General features: G+C 40.0%; 1 protein-coding gene across 2 annotated transcripts in view; it reads right to left on the bottom strand.

Annotated features, from left to right (window-relative positions):
* Positions 1-4,007: 4,007 nt before the first annotated feature.
* Positions 4,008-23,764, bottom strand: part of MYCBPAP (MYCBP associated protein) — a 36,088-nt gene continuing 16,331 nt past the window's right edge. For both annotated transcript variants that reach the window (XM_072403340.1, XM_072403341.1), the window contains exons 9-19: positions 20,708-20,826; positions 20,477-20,585; positions 19,238-19,430; positions 18,945-19,132; positions 17,545-17,688; positions 15,500-15,703; positions 14,393-14,514; positions 13,372-13,487; positions 10,985-11,124; positions 7,765-7,953; positions 4,008-4,787 (exon numbers count right to left, since the gene is read on the bottom strand). In XM_072403340.1, coding sequence (XP_072259441.1) covers positions 4,662-4,787; positions 7,765-7,953; positions 10,985-11,124; positions 13,372-13,487; positions 14,393-14,514; positions 15,500-15,703; positions 17,545-17,688; positions 18,945-19,132; positions 19,238-19,430; positions 20,477-20,585; positions 20,708-20,826 — 1,650 coding nt within the window. In that variant the 3' untranslated portion in view covers positions 4,008-4,661. The remainder of the gene's footprint in view (positions 4,788-7,764; positions 7,954-10,984; positions 11,125-13,371; positions 13,488-14,392; positions 14,515-15,499; positions 15,704-17,544; positions 17,689-18,944; positions 19,133-19,237; positions 19,431-20,476; positions 20,586-20,707; positions 20,827-23,764) is intronic.

The following is a 23,764-nucleotide window of genomic DNA, read 5'->3' as shown; positions in this document are numbered from 1 at the left end:
ACAGGTCCTTCCTGTTCCTCTCTCCCAATGTGTCACCAGCGATAATTCCAGGGACTGACAATATCAGTGACAGATTTATAGATCAGGCTGTACACAGAGAACACTGAAGCCTGTTATGGAGGCGCACAGAATGCACAGGTCAGGCACAAACATGTAAGACTGTGGGAGCCGGAGGGTCTACTAACGAGGCCGTCAGCTAAATTGTGTCTCTGTGAATTTGTTTCAGTTTTACATTCTCAGAGTCCTGGATCCTGCAGCACCTGTGCAGCTTACCTGAGGATTCTTAACCTCCTGAAAGCATAAATATTAGCTAAACACATTCCAGGTGCATCAAAGCCAAAGGTGTGCAAAGTCCTAGAAGTTGCTTTTTTTTTTTGCAGCTTTAAAAATCCAGTCCCCTGCAGCCAGGATCTCCCATAGTAGTCCATCTTCCCCAATCTTGGGCAGCATGGTGGCTCAATGGTTAGAACTCCAGCCTTTGCAGTGCTGAGTCCCAGGTTTGTATGTCAGCTAGAACTCTATCTGCATGGAGTTTGCAAGTTCTCCACATGTTTGTATGGGTTTCCTCCGGGTACTCCGGTTTCATCCCACATTCCAAAAAAACATGTAGTTAGGTTAATTGGTGTCACCCCAAAATTTGTATACAGATTAACATATGACTATGGTAGGGACATTAGATTGTGAGGGACAGCTAGTGACATGACTATGGGCTTTGTGCAGTGCTGCTTAATATGTTGGCGCTATATACTGTGTAGTAGTAATAAATCAGGCCCAAAGTATTATTATTACACAGTATTTATATAGGGCCAACATATTATGCAGCGCAGAATAAACTCCGTAGTCAAGTCACTAACTGTCCCTCAAAGGAGCTCACAATCTAATGTCCCTACCATAGCCATATGTCTTTAATACAGTCTAAAGTCAATTTGGGGGCCAGTTAACCTAACTGCATGTTATTGGAATGTGGGAGGAAACCTGCAAACCCCTTGCAGAGTCCTGGCCAAGATATGAACTGAGACCTAGGGCTGCGAAGGCCAGAGTGCTAACCCCTGAGCCACCATGCTGCTCACACAGTACTTGCAAGGCATTTTACACTGAAAATTTAAAAATGAATTAAAATTAAAAATGAATAAATTGTGAGCTGGTTGGTTTTGTATTACAGAAGGGACAGGTGATGTCTCTTCTGCAATAAAGCAAACTTACCCGCCTCATCTCAATCTTCTGTATAATGTACATTGAGCTGCACATGCATAGCTGGCTGCTGGGAATATATGAACTCCTGTGCACATGTGCAGGTTCTTTATGTCATTTTAGCCTGGCCAATCAAGGTGGCTGAAGATTCCAAACCTGGAAGAGGACCGGGTGAAGCTGTCAGGTCTGGTAAAGAAGGAGGAGACGCAAGTTTAGGTAAAAACCTTTCTAATGGGCAGGTATGTTTATTTCATTTTTTTGGGATTTTTTTGACTATCAGTCATCATCTTGTATTGATAGGGCTGGGTAATGTGCCAGTTTTAGTGTCCAACAAAAGCACAACCAGGTATTCTTTTATTAAAATATGCTAATGTAAAAATGTTGAAAATGGATCTAGACATTAAACTAACATGTAAATCTTAACAAGGGTTTTAGTGATTGGCTTTACACATGCATATGTATCTAAAATGAATTGCAATGCAATTTATTACAAAGTGCTTGGCACTACTATGGGGCTCTATTTATAAAACAGGGAATCTGACATTCCCTCAAACATTGGTCCTGATTCATTAAAGCTCTCCAAGGCTGGAGAGGATACACTTTTATCAGTAATCCAGCAAACCAGGAATGGATCTGGTCCAGGATTGAAAACACTTGCTAACAAATAGCAAATGACTTATAAGAAATTCATCCAGGTTTGCTGGATCACCCAGCTTCACTGTGCAAAGTGTATCTTCTCTAAACTTGGAGAGCTTTAAAAAATCAGGCCCATTCCCTCCTGGGAATCCATTGCTTCCATTGAAACACATGGACCCGAAAGACTCGAATGTTTGAGGGAATGTCTGTTTTATACATGGAGTCCTAGGTGTTTTGGTAATGTTGGGATTTACTGAAACACAGGGGTGTCAATATGATTGGCAAAAGAAAACAAAAAGTGTTGTCACTGTATTGTAAAGTGTAACATACTATGAATGGAAAATGTGAGGGTAAAACACTGCTTGGGGGCAGTGGACCAGCCTAATAGTGTGGTCTCGGCAATGGGAATGATCGTGTTGTATAATAGCCAGATTAAAACCTATTTATTGTCCTCGTTCATGTCATAGGCTATGTAGACACGTCAGGTAATCGTGCTTGTCTTGGGAAAGACTCTGACGTGTGTACAGCAGTCATACAACATCGTTCATGGTGAATGGTGGATCCATGAACGAAGCTCGGGAAGGACCGCTATGCAGGTAAAGGAAGGAGAGAACAGCGGGGTGCCACTTGCTTGTCCTCCCCCCACCCTTACCCATAGTACAGAACAGACACTGTGGGATCAAAGCTGGTTTGTTCATCTGTCACTGGAAACAATCATGAAATATCATTTCAAGCAACAAAAATCATTATCAGTACATTGTTTCTATTTACACTGGATGCCTGGTAAACCAGAGACTTCATATATGCCCATGGGCTGGGATCCTTCACTGCTGACTCAGTTGATTTTCTCAACTGCTTGAACAACCTGTCCCCCCTTTCCCTTGCCCCCTTGTTTTCTCCTCGTCATTGTTATATGTTGTATATACGTGATACTCATGTTTTTATGTGTATTTGTACAAATTGTTTTTACTGAAAAGGTCATTGCTACTGTTATTTTTGTATCTGTTTATTATTTGTATGTTGTATAAAACCAATAAAAATCTATTAAAAAAAAAACAGGGACTTCATATAAAACTTCACACTTGTTTCAGCCTAATACATTTATTGATTTTACTTCAAAATTGATATATCAGTTTGGATGATCCCCAGCGGGTAAATCTCTGATTATATGCAGAGGCATCAATCAGTATTGACACTTACCCACATCACTCTGTGAACACCAAAATGTAGGGATATATTATATATATCCATCCACAATATAACACAGTGGGCCTGATTTATCAAAGCTCTCCAAGACTATCATGGGAGAACCTGGGTGATCCACCATGGAATGGATTTCTTTAAAATCATTTGCTATTAGTTGGTGAATGTTTTAAATCATAGACCAAATTTCCTCCAAGTTTGCTGGATCAGTCATGTTCTCCCATGACAGCCTATCCTCACCTGTCTTGGAGAGCTATAATAAATCAGGACTAATATGTAGGAATAACATTCATTGCAATCATGGTCTTGTATTTCCAATTTCCTGTCTTTTACATTCTGAGAATCCCTTGGGGTGGGGGGGGGGGGGTGACACCTTCATACTAATCCCAATAGTAGTAACTGGGAATTCTGCTCAGGTTAAACCACAACTGGGGAGCCCAAGAAGAAGCCAGTATGAGATTTTAGGAAATTAGATAAATGTGTAGGCTGTAAATCTGGACCTTCTAAGAATACCAGTCCCCTGGCTGCCTCTGGCTTTAGTACATTCTAAGTCACTAACCTGAGTCAATAATTCAGATAATACAACTAGAAGTAAAGCTGAACTCCATGATGATATAAAATGGAAATGTAGCATAAGCTCTTCTGGGCAGGGTCCTCTCCTCCTGTCACTGCATTTGTCTGTCATTTGCAACTCTTATTTAATGTACAGTGCTGTGTAATATGTTGGCGCTATATACCTCCTGTTTATTATTATTATTATTATTGATAATAATAATATTAATAATAATAAAAATTTCACATTTGCCTATATGGCAGCATTAAGATTTGGGGGAAAGGATGAATAGGACTGGGAGTCGAATTGAGTTTGCTGCGTGCAAATTTGCTGATAAAAATGCTAAGAGAAGCAAAGTGAGCATAAGAATGACCTAAACAGTTGGCTGTTGCCCTTTCACTCAGACTTAGAGGGTTTTTAACACTTTATTTCTTTAAGCGGATTTTAAATAAAAAAAAAAAAAGACACTTACCTTTAATCCCCCAGATCCGTCGGGAGGTTTCTTTGTTTTGGTCCAGCGCAGAGAAAGCGTCAGGCGCTGACATCCTCTTCCGGGTTCTTCTGCATCACCCAACCCCGCACTGCACAGGCACCAGATTGGGTGACGTAGATGGGGAAAAAGATTGCCAATCTCACTGCACGTGCGTTCTATTACTGCACGTTCTTCCATTAAAAAAAGGTCAGCCAAGAGCCGGGATGTGTGATGTAGGTATCCTGGGAGACTTTGTGCTCCAAAGGGGAGGTGCTGCACCCTTTTTTTGTAGGGTTGTCTACCCTTTTATGTAAAGTATAACTTGAGCTTAGGTCCACTTTTTGCCATCCCCCCCGTTGTGGCAGGAGTTCAGCTTTAGGTCATGACATTCAATCAGCTTCTATACTTGTTCTAAATCAATGCCACACTGAAGCCATTGGATCAGCATGATAGTCATGGAAAAGACATTCTCAGAAGGCAAAGCAAGCAGTGGCTCCTTCATATGATCTCAGTATGGCTTCCCTTCAAACCTTCCCAAAAATACAAATTAAGTCACCAGTTACATACAAGAGATTCAATTGTTCTTCCAAATTATAAATGTGAAATCTATTGTGGAATGTTGCGCTGCAAACTCTCAAAGGTGGCCACATTCCCGCTGGGTGTTGTACCGCTTCTTAAATCTTCAGCAATATCCACCAAATCTTCTACCACTGAGACCAGGATTCCATAAAACTAGAATAAAACCCAAATGTTAGCATTGTAAAAATCTGATGTAATAGCAAAGCAGTATATAAGTAGATTATAGGAAGAGGAGGTGAGAAAGTGAAAATGAAAAGAAAAGTATGAAAAGTGAGATGAATGAAAAGTAGGAAGGAGGAGCAAATGAAGGAGGAGAGAGGAGAAAGGAGCAGAAAGAATGAGAGGAGAGAAAAAAGGAGGAGAGCAAAAAGGGGAGGAGAAAATGGAAGGAGGAGGAGCATAAAAAGAGGAGGAGAGGAACCGGGAGGAAAGAAACCTGGGAAGAGGTGGGAAGTGAAAAAAGGTAAAGAAGCAGAGATGAGCAGAGCAAAGAGGTGATTAGAGAAGTGGAGAAAAGATAATCAGAGAGTTAAAGAATAGCAAGAAGAGCAAGAAGAGAAGCAGAAATAGGATAAGCAGAAAGAGGAGAAGAGAAAAAACAGAAGAATGAAAACACATGAGACGGAACAGATACGATTCAAGGATTGATCAGAATAGTAGGAAAAACAGAATATACTACTGAAGACAGAAACACAGAATAAAATGAATATAAAAATAATAAAACACAAAAAAAGAGAAAAAATAATAACAGGAAACATAGTAGGAAGCATAAAAGGAAATATAGTTATAAAAATAATGGAAACTTTTTTTTTTATATTCCCATTTACTCATAACCAAAACTAAATGAGGGAAAGCATATAAATCATTATTATTATTATTATTATTATTATTATTATTAATAAACAGAATTTATATAGTGCTAACATATTACGCAGAGCTGTACATTAAATAGGGTATAAGATTGTCTTAGGTTTTTTTTTTAATTCCTAAAGACCACGCAAACTGTCACGTGCTGCTGCATGAACAGGTTTTTCGGTCAAATTTCTTACCCCCATTTCTTATATACGTAATGGCTGTGCATCATCAGTGACAACGTTGCACAGGCCATATTTACTAGAAAGAAGTAGGCGGTCATGTCACATATCATTATTAAATTATTCAAATATTTGTGATGTGTTAAAAAAGGACAAGAATATAGACAAGAAATAACTAAGGGGGGGGGGGGGTCGCCAGTGCTGAAATAGATAAAAAAAAGTTGACAGGATAGAAAAAAAACAAAAGAAAAAAATGGCTTATGATACGCAGTGCTTTAAGACAGTATTGTTATCCTGCTGAGGTTTAGATCTGCTTTAAGGGATTACAAGACACCTAAGCAATAGGAGCAATGTAAACGGTTAACACGCACTCCTTCATATGGCTCCATTGCTAGGATGGAGATCACAGCTGCCACAGACATGTGCTCGGGCCCTGGTGTCCAATTCGCTCAGTCTCAGGATGTGTGAGACGTCAGCCCAGGCTGCCGGTGTATGGACCGTCCTTCTACAATACAGCTCCCACAGGAACGCCTTGTGGACATACTGCTAGCTTAATCAATGTACAGAGCAGGTCCCTGGTTCCTTTCTGAGGCCAGCACATCTTGGCCTTCCCTAAAGTCTAATAATCTATACAATCCCCTTCCAAGAACATTCTTTTTATACCTCCATGTCCTGACTCTGGATTCACTCTGAGACACTTGCTGCTAACGAAAGGATAAAGTGTTGCCTTGCAGAAAACGGAGGTCTTTTTTTTTTTTAAAAGCTATGTCCTTCCTAAAATCCATTTTTTGGAGCCACCTCCCTTTAAAGGTGACACTGCACATAGCATGTTAGTAATTATGTCAAAATGGTTTCATATGTACAGAAAAATAGGAGGAAGTTCTAAAACAGGGATGTCCTAAAGTCTAAATTTCTTACTACTGTATAGGGTGGTGATGAGTTATAATTTTTGTCTGTGACCCCATAGAAGAGATTTCTCTGTACTTCCTATCCCTCAGACACTCGTATTAAAGGTGGTGCAGCTTCATGCTCGGGGTCAATAAGGTACAAATGCAATTCCCAGACTGTCCAACTCATCTGCTCTGTACTATAAATGTGGTGTTTTCGGTATAGGTTTTCCATGATGTGAAGTAAAGCTAAAACCTGACCAGGCATCTAGCATTTTTGGATAATACTAGCAGCTATTTGGAACTAAAGTAAATCACAGGTTCACCCTAAAATACATTTAAGGTGTATGCAAATCCATAACCTTTCCAGTATATTTGGAATCATGGCTCTCTGCACACAACTTCCTATAGTTCCGCTTGCAAAATCTATCAGCAGGCTGGTCCTATTTTCAGAATGGCAATAGACAGGCAATGTCCATCCTGCAATAAAGCGTACTTACCTGCCTATTTGCTATAAAAGAAAAAGCTAAGCTTATGCATGCACAGCCCGATGTACAATGCCAGGATAAGCATGCATGGAAGTTACATCATCTTGGCTCATCCAATCAGGATGGTCAAAGTTAGGTTTTCTGGGAGTAAAGAGGAAGACGATGGCCACGCTTGTGACATAACTGGGACAAGTGAGTGCATTGAAAAAAATGCAATCAGACAGATAATGGGGCAATGTCCTTTCTGCAATAAAACAAACATATCTGTCTGATTGCAGTTTCTTAAAAACACTCACCTGCCTTTGTTCTATCACATGACCTGCCTTGTTGCAACTTTTAAATTTTGACATTTAGTTCTGCTTTAAATAGATCATTTTTTTGGATGAATTGCAAAAAATTACTATTCTGGAAATGTTATCAATAACAGCATTTCTTGTCCCCGGCTCACAATGCAGCTGCTAATTGCAAGGTAATGGCTTAGTGTTGTCGACCTAAAACAAAAAGGGCTGTTATGTCCGGATCTCGTAATTGCAAAACATGCACGAAAAATATTGATTAGAAAACTCTATAGAAGAAGACATGATGCCAAACATACTTATAAAGGATTTAGGGTTTACAGACACCTTACTGATTTCTAAATGAATGTATTGTTGGACTAACAGGTGCTTTTTTATATCAGCTTGGGATTCTATTTTCACCCACAAGACATCAATTCACACACCTCGGTGTACAGGCTCTCCTGATACTTCTCTTGTATAATTGGATCCACTTGGCAGAGACGGGACTGTGGAGGAGACAAGTCCAGACTTTCTCCGGATGATACCAGCTCCTTGTTCTCTCCAGAGAGGGCTGTCGTCTTTGACGATTTCTTGTCTTCCTTTCCCTTCACCTTTCTGCTGCTAGGACGGTCCTGGATAAAAGTTAAATAAAAAAAGACCTTTTATTAAAATGCACTCAAATTTGCAGCCAAAAAAGTGACAGAAAATGCTGATGCATCACATGTGCCTATTCACGTCAATTAGACACGTGACATTATTTTACATTATATATTTTTAAATATAAGTCCTGATTGGCTAATACCTGTTCTCAGTGGTCACATGGGGGGGGTCTAAAGTATGCCTGACCTGGCGTTAAATATTGAACGCGTAACAAAGAAATGAAGTACAGTGACCTTGCTTAAGATTCATCCTTGTCGACCTGTGGAACTCCCATAGATCGGAGGAACAGGCTGTATGTGGAAATTCAGCTTCCGTCAATGTTAGGAATATATTCCCTATCTGGCAGCCCCCTGTCATGAAACTGCAAAATGCCAGAGGCTCTTTTATCCACTGAAGGCATTTTGACATTGGAATGACAGGAATGGATCTGTTATTTTGCATTTATATACCTTCAACATATTATGCAGGGCATTACAGAGTCCATAGAAATATTCCTAACTAAGGGGCTGACAATGGAATGCTTCTTACATTGTCTAAGGCCGATTTAAAAAGGTGGAGCCAATGAACCTACCAGTGTGTTTTTAGAATTTGGGTGGAAATAGGAAGACCTGCAGAAAACTCACACAAGCATGGGGAGAACAAACTCTATGCAGATAGAGTCCTGGCCAAGATTTTAACCTTAGACCTTAATTCAGCAAGATAAAAGTGAGTGCAACTTATCCATCCTGCTACCAGAATCTGATTGCACAACTTAGTTTAATTTGAAAGCTTTTTGTTATGTGATTGTCTTAAATGATACAGTAAGTCTAAAACACATAACAAAGGTCCCTATTAGACTGTAATTTCATTATAGTGATGGGCACACAGAAATGCATAGGGCATGGCTCAGCTGCAAGCTTCGACATTATCTTGAGTTCAAAATCTCCTGGAAATGCAACGGAAGGAGAGAATGAAAGGTTGCTACATGCTGAATATGTGCAGGAACTTGGAGATACATGCACTTCCCACCTGCAGAAGTTTACAACTTTTCCACCCATGACATATGCTGCACACAGGCATAGGAGACCAGCATGCAGTGTAGGCAAAATTAAACTACCCTTGGACATTGCACTTCATACACTAAAAATGGACTAGACGATTATTCCTGTTTTCTTCAATTTTACAAATGTAGTAAGCAGTCAACTGCTAGAACATCTAGTAAAATAGGACAATTTTTATTTATAATGTACGCCATTTATTCAATACACAATACATTATAAATGAATGTGTTCTTTACACATATTATTTATATATATAATCCCCATGACCTAGAGTGACTTTGCCAGTATGAAAGAAGTGCATGTATGCCTATACCAGCTCTTGTCCATGTTCTCATGACATGAATGACACCCTCATCATCTTCAAACCTTGTCCTGCAGATTAGTAATGATAGCCGGTGAAATCGCCCCACTGATTGCCCTTTCAGCTCCCAATGGTACACCCAGGTTTCATCACTTGATCCAAGACAAAGAGGTCTTCCCTTCAGCATCAAATCAATCCAACCTCAGAAGAAATTCTTTTTTTGAATTCTGTGTTGGACTGTGAGACTGGGTACAAATGTGCAATACTTGTTGTTGGAAAGAATCTTTCACGATGACTGCACTATACATGAACGAGTGTTGTACATACAGCACTGATCTGCTCTATCGGGAGAACGACGGAGTGGCACCCTGCTGCTCTCTCACTCCTTTACTTCCTGTACAATTATTCGTTGTCCATCATTTGTGGATCTGCCAGGACAGTCCTCGGAATGACAGACGACAAGCACCGTACACACGACAGATTCTGGTCCAATATCAGTCCTGAGCCGATTATCGGACGAGAATCATCTGATGTGTGTACATAGCCTAACTTGAGCAAGTTTTAAAATATCTAAGAAGCTGGACAATTGCAATCGCATTTCCATGCTCAATAAAAGCTGTAGGGCCAAATGTAATGTCCAGTTTAGATAAATCAATTCTGACGAATAATGGCATCAGCCCAAATCTGACCTGGTGATTGTGGCAGAATGCCCAGTGCACTGTAGATCATAAAACTTATTCTCTGCACTTCCTATAAGATCTAATTCTTTTATCCCAACAACCAATGTTGCTTCTTTTTCACCAGTTTTCTTTACTGCAAACAAGAATTATGAGTAAATCTATTTTTGTTTGCATTTCAAAAGGTAAATTCCAAAGGTACGGTCAAAAGAAAAAACAATATGAAAATAGAGCAATTGTACATCCAATAAAAACCAGTAGGGAACACATATGATATAAAGCTATAATATTACAAAGGGGGTTCGGAATACTAGGGGGGGGGGAAAGGGGGGGGGAAAAGGGGGTGGGGATACCTGGCACAAACAAAAATTAAAGTGGAATTAAAATCACACTTTACAAAAAGGATCAGGCCCCTGGTTATTGCACAAAGCGACTGGCGAAGTTCCTTTTGCAATAACCCAATGTACCTGCCTGATTGCGCCATGTGAAAAAGCTGCACACGTACAGCATCAGCTTTGGTCCCAGCTTCCCTTGGGGATTAATGTACAACATCCCAGCACAGCCAATCAAGATAGCTGAAACTCTAGATAGAAAAAAACAAAAGGAAAATGGTGGCACACTGTGATAGAACACAGGTAAGTTGCATGGCTTTAGTTCCTCTTTAAATTCTGGCTGTTTGTTTATAGCGACACTGATTTATTGACTACATTAAAAAGTTCACTACAGGCTGGTTAATTGATTTTCAGTTCCATGCACAAAAATGCCAAACTGCAAATCAGCCTATAAAAAATGTGGGCTATTAGATTCTGAGCAACCCTTGTAGAAAAAGGAAAAAATCTATTATTTTTGAGAATTGTATTGGAGGATGGATATAAAAAGGCTCCACTGTGCAGGTTCACTGGAGGTCTTTTTAGTTAGTTTGGCTCATCAGGATATACATTCTAAGTTTGATGCTGATATACACCAATAATGTACAAACTCGTACCTCCTTTTCCAGTTTATCCTTTCCTCCATGCTTTCCTTTTTTCTCCTCTCTTTCCTTTCCTGCAGGCGTTCTTTTATCCTCTTTCATCACTCCTGTTTTCTTCTCATCTCTCCCTGCCTTCCCACGCTTCTGTTCCTCCACTGGAATGTAAAGAAAAATATTATATTACAGCTGCTTGGAAAGAAAGTGATCGCCTTTATTGGGGCAATCCAAATTGAAAAATAAAAGTGGAATCGTGTTTTTACACTTTTTGTCTTTTTTATTATAACTTGTCACACCTGTAATCAAAGTGGTATGCTGTCTTTAGGTCGTTTCTGTGTTGTTTTTTTTTTATGTGGGTGTATCACTAATATTTATTGTCTCCTCAGCTGAATTATATAAATTAAGACAACGGGCCTGATTTATTAAAGCTCCCCAAGACTAGAGAGGATACACTTTCATCCGTGAAGCTGGGTGATCCGAATTTGGTCCAGAATTGAAAAAAAAATTGGTAACAAATAGCAAATGAGTTCAAGAAATTAATTCCAGGCTGGCTGGATCACCCAGCTTTACTAATGAAAATGCATCCGCTCCAGCCTTGGAGAGTTTTAATAAATCAGTCCCAATGTCTCAAAGCCTTGGGGGGAAAGTGCAGAATGGGGTGTATGTACCACCCAGGCAAAGGTATATACCATGTTTCTAGACTCCAGGAGATGTGCAAATTGTCTGACCCTTCAGTTTGATGTGTGAAAAGCCGTATCCTTAGGATACAGGAAAGTGGGAGAGTTTGCCTGGTTCCCTACATTCATGTTCGTGTTTTAACCTGAAGAGGACCTCTGACTGGTCTGCAGCTACATACAGCTGTGCTGCATTAAGTGTTCTTGCACCTTTCTCTGGCCAGCAATACATTTATTGTTTCAATCAATTATAATATGAAAGATGGGGTAGGAGGTAGAATCAGGGGGGATCATGGGTGATAGTGGGGTAAGATACGATACCTTGGTTTCAGAGAAAACACATAAAACATAGCATTAGTTACATTGTATACATACATTTTAGATAAAGGAGAATACAATTGTTTGTAAGAACCAGTTCTCCAAAATGTTACTCATATGATCTTCTGTTGGTGTAGAGTAAGAACGTGGATTCTCTCCACTTCTAGTGGTTTACTGTATTGTTTTAAACCATGTTTCATTCAGTGAGAGTTAAGCTACATACAAACGTCTAAGGGTTCTCGCCCGATAATCAGCTCAGGGACAAAATCGGGCGAGAATCTGGCGTGTGTACATCGCTAGTCGTTCATCGTCCAAACGACCGTCCTGGCGGATCCACGGACGATGGACGACTAATGATCCTAATGCAAGGGAAGGGGGAGAGCGTGCAGCAGGGTGCCACTCTGTTGCTCTCCCCCTCCCCTCTCCATTAAGCAGAACAGTGCTGTATGTACAGCCTTCGTTCATGCATTGTGAAGTGCTAGTCATTGGAAAGGATCGTGAAAGATCCTTTCCAACGACTATTATTGCACATGTGTATGCGGCACTAACTCCCACAATTACAATGTTAAGTATAAATTGCCACCTAGAGGTATCAGGATAGAACAAAAGGAGGGATAGCACGAGTAGTCCTAGCATTCAGGAGTGAGAAGGTTAGGTGAGCTAGGAGCAGGTGTTTTTGGTAGGGATATATTAGGGAGCTATCATTTTGGTGGAATATTAGGACAGAGGTGAATAAATGGGGTTAGATCAGCACCCCCATCACCAAGTAGTAATGTTATCTCTATGGCCATAACGTCTGGAATTGGGGTAGATTCCTTCAACCAATTCCAAGCCGACCTGGTCATCTTGTCGTTTCATGTCCTCGTCCTCTGTGACACATTGTTCCATGTGCTATATCTTTTTCAGCTCTATTGGCCAGTCTCTCATGGAGGCCACTGTTAAATGTTTCCACAATCTAGGCAATATAGCCCTAGCCACTGTAAGAAAGAGGCGGAGGGCATCTCTTTCAGCAGACTTTATTGATCCTTGTATCATTGACAACAGCGTCACTTTAGGTGTGTTATGTACCAGCATTCCATTTTTAAGTAATTTGTTCTACAGACGCTCTTCTGTATGATCAGACCAGACAGTTCAGGCTTCCTCTGGCCACACACAATGATATTTGGGCACCAATGACCCTGTTCTTGGTTTACTAGTTGCTGTTTGAAGCACTTTTTGGGGAACAACCCTACAAGACCTGTCATTTTGGGGATGCTTTAACCCAATTATTATCACAATTTTATTTACTGTGTCCGATGATGATGAAGATGAATTGATTAGCTTACTAGACTAACAGAAGTTTGTATTCATTTTGTTGTATTATTTTGTATTTTTCCATTCAGTGAATTCACAAACATAATTAGAAGGTATTACCTGTTTCATCTATTATTAGTTCTGTTGTCACATCCTTGTCTGGCATGTCCAATAAAAATCGTAGCTCCATAGACCTTTCCGCTAGTTTATCTATAGCATCTCTCCAAAGCTGCAAACTGAAGAGAGGGGAAAGGATATACAGATTGAGATAAAAACAAATCACTTGTGACATTAGATGATGAGTATTAATGCAAAAGATGCAGATTTGTTTTACATATTGGTCCATATCTGCAAATTCTACACAACCATAGTACCACACACAATCATTTACCTATGCACTAAGAACACACTGCACAGCAAATACAACTTAAGCTTTTTTTTATGTACTTTTATAGTGATGATTATTATCTCTTGCAAATATATTTTAAAGGATTCACAAAGAACTAGATTATTCAAAAAAATGGCACTGCAGTATTAATGTGAACAATGGATAGTGATATCGACACATGTTCAGGCCCTGAATCTCCATCTGCTGATTGAAGAAAAAGTTTAAATATTTTTGAATGGGTGCCGGCATTGGAGAAATTTCCCCTGCTTTGTGTGTGTTGCTGTATTGCAGTAAGCTGCACCTTATTTGTGCACTGTAGATAATGCAATGCGGTGAGCAAAATGAAAGACACTGCAAGGAACCACAGCACACTCGAGCCATTAGCATGTGTTGCAGTAAAATGCATATTTTCAACTGGTACACAGACTGCAATAAAACTTTCTAAACCAAGGTTCCTCCATCGGCTGCTAGGGGTTCCTTGAGCAATTAGCAATTTTTGCTTCTTAGGTCAGATTAAGTGACACCATTGATCCTTTTGGCTATCTGTAAGGGTCACAATCTTCCCAATGGCCAGCAATGTAAAATGAATTCTTCTCAATGACCACCACACTAATGTACTGTGAGATGTGAATATGGTCATTATAAAAGGGGTTCCCTGAATAGCTGAAAGTTATTTTAAGGGTTCACCTATGTTTTAAATATTGATATAATAAAAAAAAGACTTTTCCAAATGTCACAACAATTAACACTGACCAGGCTTGCTGCAACAGCTCCACAGGAACCTCCTGAGCCGGTGTGGTCAGATCACTGACCAGTCTATTGACATGGGACAGGAACATCTCTCGTGCTTCATCCTCAGAGATCAAATCTGCAGCCTGACATATAGGTGAAAATATCAGAACATTGGACATAATAGAGCTGCTAGACCAAAACTTTACAACCTGTTGATAAAAATGTAGTACACTCTAGATTTATATAAAATGATTTTTCCACCTGCCATTGCTGTACATTGTAGCTAGTTATGAAGATTGTACAAGGTGTGTCCAGCTTTATTCTAAAACAAGAACACAATTGTGCTTTTTGAAGCAGAACTCCAGCCTTTAGCAGCCCAGTCCTTCCACCCCATAAACCCCCCACCACCACAACTGAACCTTTTTCATAGTTACCCTAAACCAAGCTGTCACCTCACTGGTCCAGTAATGTCCCAAATCCTTCCTCTTCTTGTCAGAGGACCTTTTGTTAACATAACATTGAAGGGAGCTCACATAGTCACATGAAATTGTCAGTAAGCACTCTTCATCACATTATGGGGATTCAATCAGATTAAGGGGGTTAATGATGCTGGCTGTCATTCAACATGGAAGTATGCTAGGTCCCTTTGCATGTTATTGGAAGAGCTGACACTCCCTGCAGTACATTTCCTTTTGATGGGTGTTAATGTGGGATTTCAAGGTGTAAATAAATAATTAAATGGGTGTTTTTTATTGACAAAATGTTTAGAAAGATAACATTTTCGTCAAAGTGCAAAAACAAAAATGACATGCAGGTGTTAATAATGAGAGCGGTAAATCTTTCCTGTTGCAGAGCTATGGCCACCACTGATTTCCAGCCCTTCTGTGTGTGTAGGATGTCACTTCATCCCCCAACACATGCTGTGGTTCTTCCCACTTGCTGGGAAGTAAATATTATTTATCTTCTATTATGGGCTCCATGGAGTTGCATCTTTTAAAGCTAGAGACAGGATCACTTTAAATAATAGAGTCAAGAATAAAAAGAATTGCCCCAATAATGCCAAGCCAATAACATTGTTTTGCTCCTTTTTTTCAGGAACATCACTGGATTTGTAAATGGCATTTTTACCTGTTTCAGATGCACAACTGACAAGTCCCATTTTGAGTTGGCCTCTTCTTCCATGTCAGTGCCATTTTGTTCTATAACGCTGGAGTCGACCATCAAGTGATCCGTTGCCTCTTCTGGCATTGTGGTGCTGGTCTGTGTATCAGGATGTATATACTCCTTCCACAACTGGTGCAGCTCCTGAACAGTCTGATACTTGTAGTGTAACTGTGATGAAAGTATACCATAAAATCCCTCAAGAGTCATAATTATCACATTTTAAAGCTAACCTATCACTACTCTAAACTTACTGATCATTGGAGGCTATTTTTATATGGCGACAGCTTACCAATAACTGTAAGTTGATGATTTGTTAGTGCAGAGATACAGAATTGGTGCCAATACCCAATAACCAACAGTACAACTTCTCCTTGAACCACTTCTTGCTTCCACAATTCTGCTGTGATGGGATTGCAAAGCTGATACAAGGACACTTTCAGTTACTTATATATATATATATATATAAAGCAGAACTAAACCCTGGTATGCTCACCTGTCCCCGTCCATTGAAAGGCCCCGCCATCATCTTCCTTATTCTATTAGGTCATCTTGGTTGGCTGGGCTGGGATAACGTAACTTCTGCATAACCTCAGGAAATCAGGATTGCCAGGTATGCACAGGGCATGGACAGCTTAGCAATTTTCAAAGCTTGAGCGAGCAATTGGGCAGGTAAGAACGGGTATTGCAGAAGGGACATCGCCCGTTCCTTTCTGCAATAAAGCCCAGCCTGAACACAAACTTTTAAAATAGAATTTTAGTTCCACTTTAAGGTATATAGATGATTACACAGCTGCATTAGTTTGCATCTTTTCTAGCCACTTGAAGTTTTAAAACACCAAATAATTTCTGCTATGCATTTCAAAAATACATCATTAAATGTCACAAAATATTGCAGCTCTGTATTCATTAATACATCATTTGTAATGTAACTGGTTTAAGTACTTGAGTTTAATCTGGTGCCAACCTCTTGTAATCCTTGTACAGCAGCACTCAGTCAGGTGCCCTGCATGCACATATGCAAACAAGGGACATGCTGATAAGAATACAGAGTGACGATTCATCAGTCTGCTGCTGCTCATTCATGGACCATCACAGGTTGGGTGCAGAGCAGTGACCTAGAATTACTGCGGCAGACAAATGTCAGGTCATCGTCTTGCCTGTATATTCTAGGAGAGTTGTGAAAACCTTAAGGAATAATGACAGGTAACTTAATTTGTGTATGTGTGTTTTTATCCATTTGCCTGGAAATAAGACTCAAATTGAGGAATTACAAAATTAGGGTTTTAGGATGGGTAATGGGTAAGTTATCAGTTTGAGGGCACAGATTAAAGATACCTTTAGAAGGTACTGAGATGTAGATGCAGTTACCACTTCCTCATACCCATGTAGTACCTCACACATTGCCACCATAAGGAAATGGATGGGGGTGGTAGTCCACTGCCACTCACTGTCAAATGGTCATCCACCATGGCAGTTGGTGCTGCCAAGTGGTTGGCAATATGCCAGGGGCAAAACGTCTGAACATAGCCTTAGTAACACAACTTTGCTCTTTTCAGAATTAAAGAAACGTTTTCTGAGAAAAATAATTCATTTGGCCAAAAAATCTGTTTGTTTTGGTGTTTATATTTCATCTGCATCCAAAAATACAATGCAAATGCCATGGTAAAGTCAAAACTAAATCCCAAATAGTTCCAGCTCCATAAGATATTGACATTTCTAAATACTTTCTTTTATTTGTGACCATATTAATAATATCTTTCCTATAAAATATGCAGTAACTGGGGACTTCAGGTCTTTTACAAGAGACTTGGCTCTAAGTTGTAAACAAAATAGCTTTTATCCTATGAGCGCAATCGGAAAAGGAACAAGGCTGCCATCCCGTGGTGCTTACTGAAAATAGCTTCCATCACATGGCAAGCAATGTGAGCAGGGAGTAAACTTGGACAGTTAGACTTAATAGCTAATTAAGCAGTATTATAGATTGTTGTGTCACGCCATAGATTAAATACCTCTGGGTTCATTAGATGGAACATTTCTTCTTCGGTTACACGTGTGGGGGGTGACTGAGGACGCTCTGTGCTACGGATACCATCCATAATCTCCTGTACAATCTTCTCAGCGATATATTTGGCTTCTTGTGACTCCATCTCCCTCTACATTAATAGAAGCAGTATTTAGGATACGTATTATTATTCCAAATATCATACACCCAGAACTGAAGAAGCAGAAGGCTTGTCTCCTGAATTGCATGGCTAAAAAAAAAAAAATTTACCAAATCACCAAACTATATGACTTTTTGTGACAGGCGCTCCTAAAGGGACACCAAACTCTTCTGATAAAAGACTTACCTACTGTGATCAGATAGGGAGCAGCCTGGGACCACAACCAGGTCCCCTCACATTACGTTCTCACTACAGGTCAGGTTTCTGTAACTTTTTCATCTCTTGCACCTTTATATCCCCCATAGACCAGAGCAATTTTTACCATTTCCTCTTTGCATTTGTTTGTTCAGCCAAAGTTTTCCTAAAGAACAAACTGGGTAATGCCCAGTGCATGGAGGAGTATGTGACCTAGTTAGACTCTTAGGGTCAATCTTCAGGTCCAAACTCATGTGGGTAAGGAAAGCAGATCAATAACCCCGTGTGGGCTCTGACATGGTCTAATATGTAGATCAATAAGGAAATTGCCAGGTGGTAGATGAGAACAAAAGACTGTTACAATGACATAGTTAAATCACTGCAATGGAGGAAAATAAGGAAATGCATCCTCCTGTGCAGCAGACTGATATCATAACCTCAGCCTAGGAAACGTCCTGACTATCAAGGATTTTTAGGGGGAGTTTTTTTTTTTTAAATGCAGTGTCTTGTTGCTTTATCTAGGGAAATATCAACAATTATAATTATTACACAGTTTTTATATAGCGCCGACATATTACGCAGCGCAGTCATGTCACTAGCTGTCCCTCAAAAGGGCTCACAATGTAATATCCACACCATAGTCATATGTTAATGTCTCTTTACGTATGTTAAATTTTATGAATGTTAATCTTTTAAGTACAGTCTAAGGTCAATTTTGTGGGGAAGCCAATTAACCTAACTGCATGATTTTTAGAATGTGGGAGGAAACTGGAGCACCCGGAGGAAACCCACACAAACACAGGGAGAACCTGCAAACCCCATCCAGATAGTGTCCTGGCTGAGATTCCAACCTGGGACCCAGCGCTTCAAAGACCAGAGTGCTAACCTCTGAGCCACCATGCTACCCTACTATGTAAATAAATGCAATGTATTTACATTATAAGGTAGTAAAGGTAATGAAATATCCATTGTGGACCACTATATATATATATAATAATAATAATAATCAATACATTTTATTAGTATAAAATGTGGTAAATAACACCTCTAACCTGTAGCTCCTCCCTCAGAGGGGCAGTTTTATCTTCATACAAAGAAATTCCCCATAGAGATACTTGTATCAGAGCACCAGCCAATAACACGGGATGTGTACAGAACTCCCAGTTCTCCCCAAATATCCCTGCCGTCGGGGACTTGAAATGGAAGGGGAAGGTCTGTGTCTCTCCTGGCAGGATCACACCTGGAAACAAGACATTTCAGAAATTGAATTTAAGGACTGCTAAACATAAACATGTGTGGACTGCCCCGTCAGGACCAGCAAGACAAGCTGTCAGTGCCTCCTTACCAGCACTCGTGTTAAAATAGAAATGTTGTACTCGTGGCTCTTTATGACGTTCTCCCAGGTTGGCTGTATTGGGCAGGCGCCTCCATTCATACCAAATAGCTGTGGTTCCATTGTTGACCACCTCTATGAGAGATGAAGCTTTCTCCCCAGCAAGAGCTTCAAAGGTGATGCGTGTAGAGATGCCGGCTTTATCCTGGAAGATGACAAGAAAATAGGAGGCCTCAGATGGACTGGAGTGAAAGGTATAACAGATATGGACCTGACATAGCTTTCTTACACAGTCTCATTTTTGTATGTATGACATCATTTTTCAAATCTGTAAACTTGTTATAAAATATGAAATCCCATGGGTCAAAGAAACAGAAAGCAAACTAGAATTGTCAGTAGGTCAGTTCCCAGATTTATCCATTGACAGGTTTGCAATAAGTTAGTATACATATAATATGATAACCTTGGGCTACTGCTGTCCATACACATAATAGTACTATTGTTCAATATACCAGTAACAGCTATACAATGAAGGGGATCAGCTATTTCGGCCCCATATTCATCTCATGGCAGGTTTGTATTAAAGCACACTTCCAGGCAAATTTCGAGCAAAGACCGTCAATTTAATTATGTTTTGTAGTCCCATAGTCCTAAACTTTAATTTTTTATCTTGAACACTATAACTATGGACAAAACTTTGTAGGAAATGGACATTTGTGCCCCCCTAGGGAGATTCATTCTTTCGTTCTGTTTGTTTCTTACAGGTGGAAATTTGGCACTGTGAAAGCTCCCTATTCCACTGCATTTTGGAGAGACTTCTTTTTTACTTTCCATTGTGTTTTTAGGTCAGGAAGTGAAGGAAAGTGTTATCAATGGGACAGATGCAGCAAAGAAAACCATGTTTTATTAATTACCTACTTCAGCCTTTCCTAACAAACCTTAAAATAGTTTTGAGGTCTCAGGGAGTCAGTGAGATGTCCCCTTATTGTTTTTCAAAATGCCACCCTTACAGAGCGCTAAAAAGATCATTGTTGTCATGTCCTGGCTCTCCCAAGTTGTTCCTGGGCCCACAACTATGCAATCAGCCACATGGCAAGGAATCCTGGGCAAACTCTAAACCCTAGTTAAGAAAGATAGTCTTCTCAATCCAAAACTAATGAAAATAGTTTGGCTTTAGCTGCACTTTAAAATAAAAAGTTTGAGGAAATAAGGTGCAGGATCTGAAAGGAAATCTATTTATACAATAGTTACCCTATGAGACACTTGATCTTCTACCCAGGTTGCTGGTTGCCCACAGAAAAGCAATGATGGGCCTATGACAAAGTCTGTCACTACGTCAGGGTAATCTTTGAGAGGATCCCTAAAAAAAAAAAGATGATATCTCAGGGAGAGAGAAACACAATAATTTAACAATAACTAAATCCATTCTTCTTTACTACAAAAGCTATAAAATGAATAAAAACTCATTCCATTCATACTTACTGGTTCTCCTTCTCCTCTGTAGAAGTTTCTTCTTGTTGCTCGTGTAGTAATGGGAATTGTTTAGCAGAAACAGATGAAAAAGGCCGCCCACGTCCAACTACTTCCAATCCATCTATATCCTAAAAGAAGGAAACATAGTATGGTGATGAAAAGAGCATCTAAATTAATAACAAAAAGACTAAAAGGTGAAATCCATCATTAAAAAATGAAATTAACTTTACAGTGGGTCCCAGGTTGGGCCACCTCCTCCTTCCTCCAAACAAAGAAGGGTCAAATGCTTGTAAGTTTCAGAGTAAAGAATAAAAATGTTATGCTTACCTTAAACTTCCCTCCCTGGCAGCCATAGCATTCCTCTTTTCCCTGACACTCCAGAAGGTGGGTGGGCCCTCGCTGTACTTCCATACAATGCAGGACTGCTGGTCCTGCATTGTGCATGATAAAAATCAAAAAGCCTGAGAACATCAGATCAGCAAAGGGAACCAGCTTCAGGGTACCAGTTTGAACATTGGCAGAAGGAGGAATAAATAGGTTATCACACCTTATGCTTCCTCTGCCCTAGATTCTTTGGGCTTAATTTATTAAAGCTCCTCGTGGCTGGAGAGGATACACTTTCATCAGTGAAACTGGGTGATCCAGTAAACCTGGAATGAATCTGATCCAGGATTCAAAACATTTGCTAGCAAATAGCGAATGACTTTCCATTCCAGTTTTTCTGGATTACCCAGCTTTACTGATGAAAGTGTAGCCTCTCCAGCCTTGGAGAACGTTAATAAATCTGACCCAATGTGCATTTACCCTTGTAGTGTGGGGAAAGTGGACTGAGGGCAATTTTTTGCTACCCAAGTGGGTACTTTTAAATGAACTTGTGCTTTTTCTTGTAATGTGTAGCCATTTTTTCTAATTATTATAAAGTAAGAAAGGGAGCCAGGGATCCCTGTAACTCTCATTCTGCTCCTATCAGCATGTTCCTTGTAAGCACAGGCAGCGTATCCCACTGGTTCCCAGTGCTGCATTTACCCCCTTTCAATCTGTGCTCTGCAGTGCATTGCAAAACGTTGATGCAAAGTCAGATACTTACACTGCTTGCATTGAGATAAATACATATAAAGTACTAAAGTTCCACCATATGGAATCCATAATCAGACCGGTCATTATGGCAAAAAGGGGCAGGCGATATCCCTTCTGCAATAATCCCTCCTACCCACCTGATCGCTCCAGGTATCTGGCAAAAAAGCTGAGCTGTACATGTGCAAAGCCAGCTTTGGTTGCCAGAATACCTGCAACTCCAGTTTCCCATGTGCATCCCAGGAATGAATGAACTCCTGCGCATTATGTCATCCTGGCCTGTCAAGATGACCGAAGATCATCGATAGGTGAAAAAAAAGAAGATGGCGGCACCCTGCGATGGAATGGGGACAGGTGAGTATTGCAGGGTATATTCCTGCTTTTGAAAGGTATTAATGAATACAACGCTGAACTAATTAAAGTCTTATATGTGCATGGAATTTAGCTTCAGGCTCACATACACATTATGATAAGTATTTATATAGTGCCATCAATTTACGCTGCGCTGTACAATGTCTATAGTAATGTCATTAGCTGTTCCTCAAAGGAGCTCACAATCTTCCATTAACCACAGTCCCTACCAATACCTAACTGCATGTTTTTGGAATTTGGGAGGATATCAGAGTACCCGGAGGAAACCTACACAAACACCGGGAGAACCTGCAAACAGCTCCATACAGATAGTGTCCTGGCTGAGATTTGATCCTGGGACCCAGGGCTGCAAAGGCCAGAGTGCTAACCACTGAGCCACTGTGCTGCCCATCATGCCCGTCAGCACCAATATCTGCTTTTCTGTATCTGTGTTATTCTTTCTATTTACAACCCGCTGAGTATAATCCTGTAAACAGTTGGCTCTTCATGTAAACTGTACTTTGAAATGTTAGATGTATTTAATGTTGTACATAATAATGCAAATAAGAAAGCAATTTACTTTGCCCTTTACCATTTCTCCTAATCGCTCCACCATTCAGAAAACAATCCTCCACCCACTAATATATACTTTCAGGCTTCATTTCAGTTAATCTTCTCTAAAAATCCAAAAGAAAACCCGGGACTAAATGATCTGCAATTTTCCGGCGCTCTTTGTAGGCTGATAAACACACGGTTCTGCCAATGCAGCATATAATGGAGAAACACTGCGGCTAATGGAGCGCTAGCTGAAATTCTCCAGTCCTCCTTTATTCCTGCTTATGATTCATATGTTACAATGTGCTTCTTATGAGGCTGAGATGCAAAATGTAACAAGTAATGTGTTCTAGAAGAAAATAGGTAGCAATCTCACCTTTCAACTCTATGAAAGTACCAAGCTTGTCAGCTAAAAGCTTCTTGTGCAGCTGGAGTGGGTGTCACTGGTGAATTACCCTCACTTAGAAAATGAACACACGAAGATAGAATAATGTGTTCCCAATCCCCTCTGCTTGAACTGTTCCTGGTAAAATGTTTTGAGAGAGAGAGGCTGCAACTGCTACATACTGCCAGAAACTCTGTCCCTCACAAACGTAGATCTTTTCTACAGAAACCTTTACTATACTATACCTTTCTAAGTTACCATAGACAACCTCTTGGGCTACTTCTATATGGTGCAATTGGGTGCCCACTTTAACCTTAACTATTGCCTTTAACAACTATACCTCCATTTGGAACATTCTGTCTCTTCTAGATCATAGATTAACCGTCCTTGGTTAATTTATAAAGAAGACATTAAGCTTATAGTCCCCTCAATACCCCCGAAGAAGCCCTAAGAGGCAAAACGCGTCGGGTTTAAGAAACCTTCCTTCTTGGTTTCTTCAAATATTAACGTATAAATACACTAGAATTGTTATGTCTACTTGCACCGATTGTTCTGTTCACAATGCATATAGGTGAGCAGATATTACTCTAATATGCTTTTCAAGCACTATGTTTTTGTAATTTGTATTTACCGTGTTTCCCCGATGATAAGGCAGGGCCATCAAATAAGACAGCCCCCCCTTTTTAGGTAAAAATGAAAAA

This window comes from Pyxicephalus adspersus, chromosome 3 (genome assembly GCF_032062135.1).
Source record: "Pyxicephalus adspersus chromosome 3, UCB_Pads_2.0, whole genome shotgun sequence".
Taxonomy (NCBI): domain Eukaryota; kingdom Metazoa; phylum Chordata; class Amphibia; order Anura; family Pyxicephalidae; genus Pyxicephalus; species Pyxicephalus adspersus.
The sequence above is the reverse complement of the archived record's forward strand: the minus strand, read 5'-3'. Positions and strand labels throughout refer to the sequence as shown.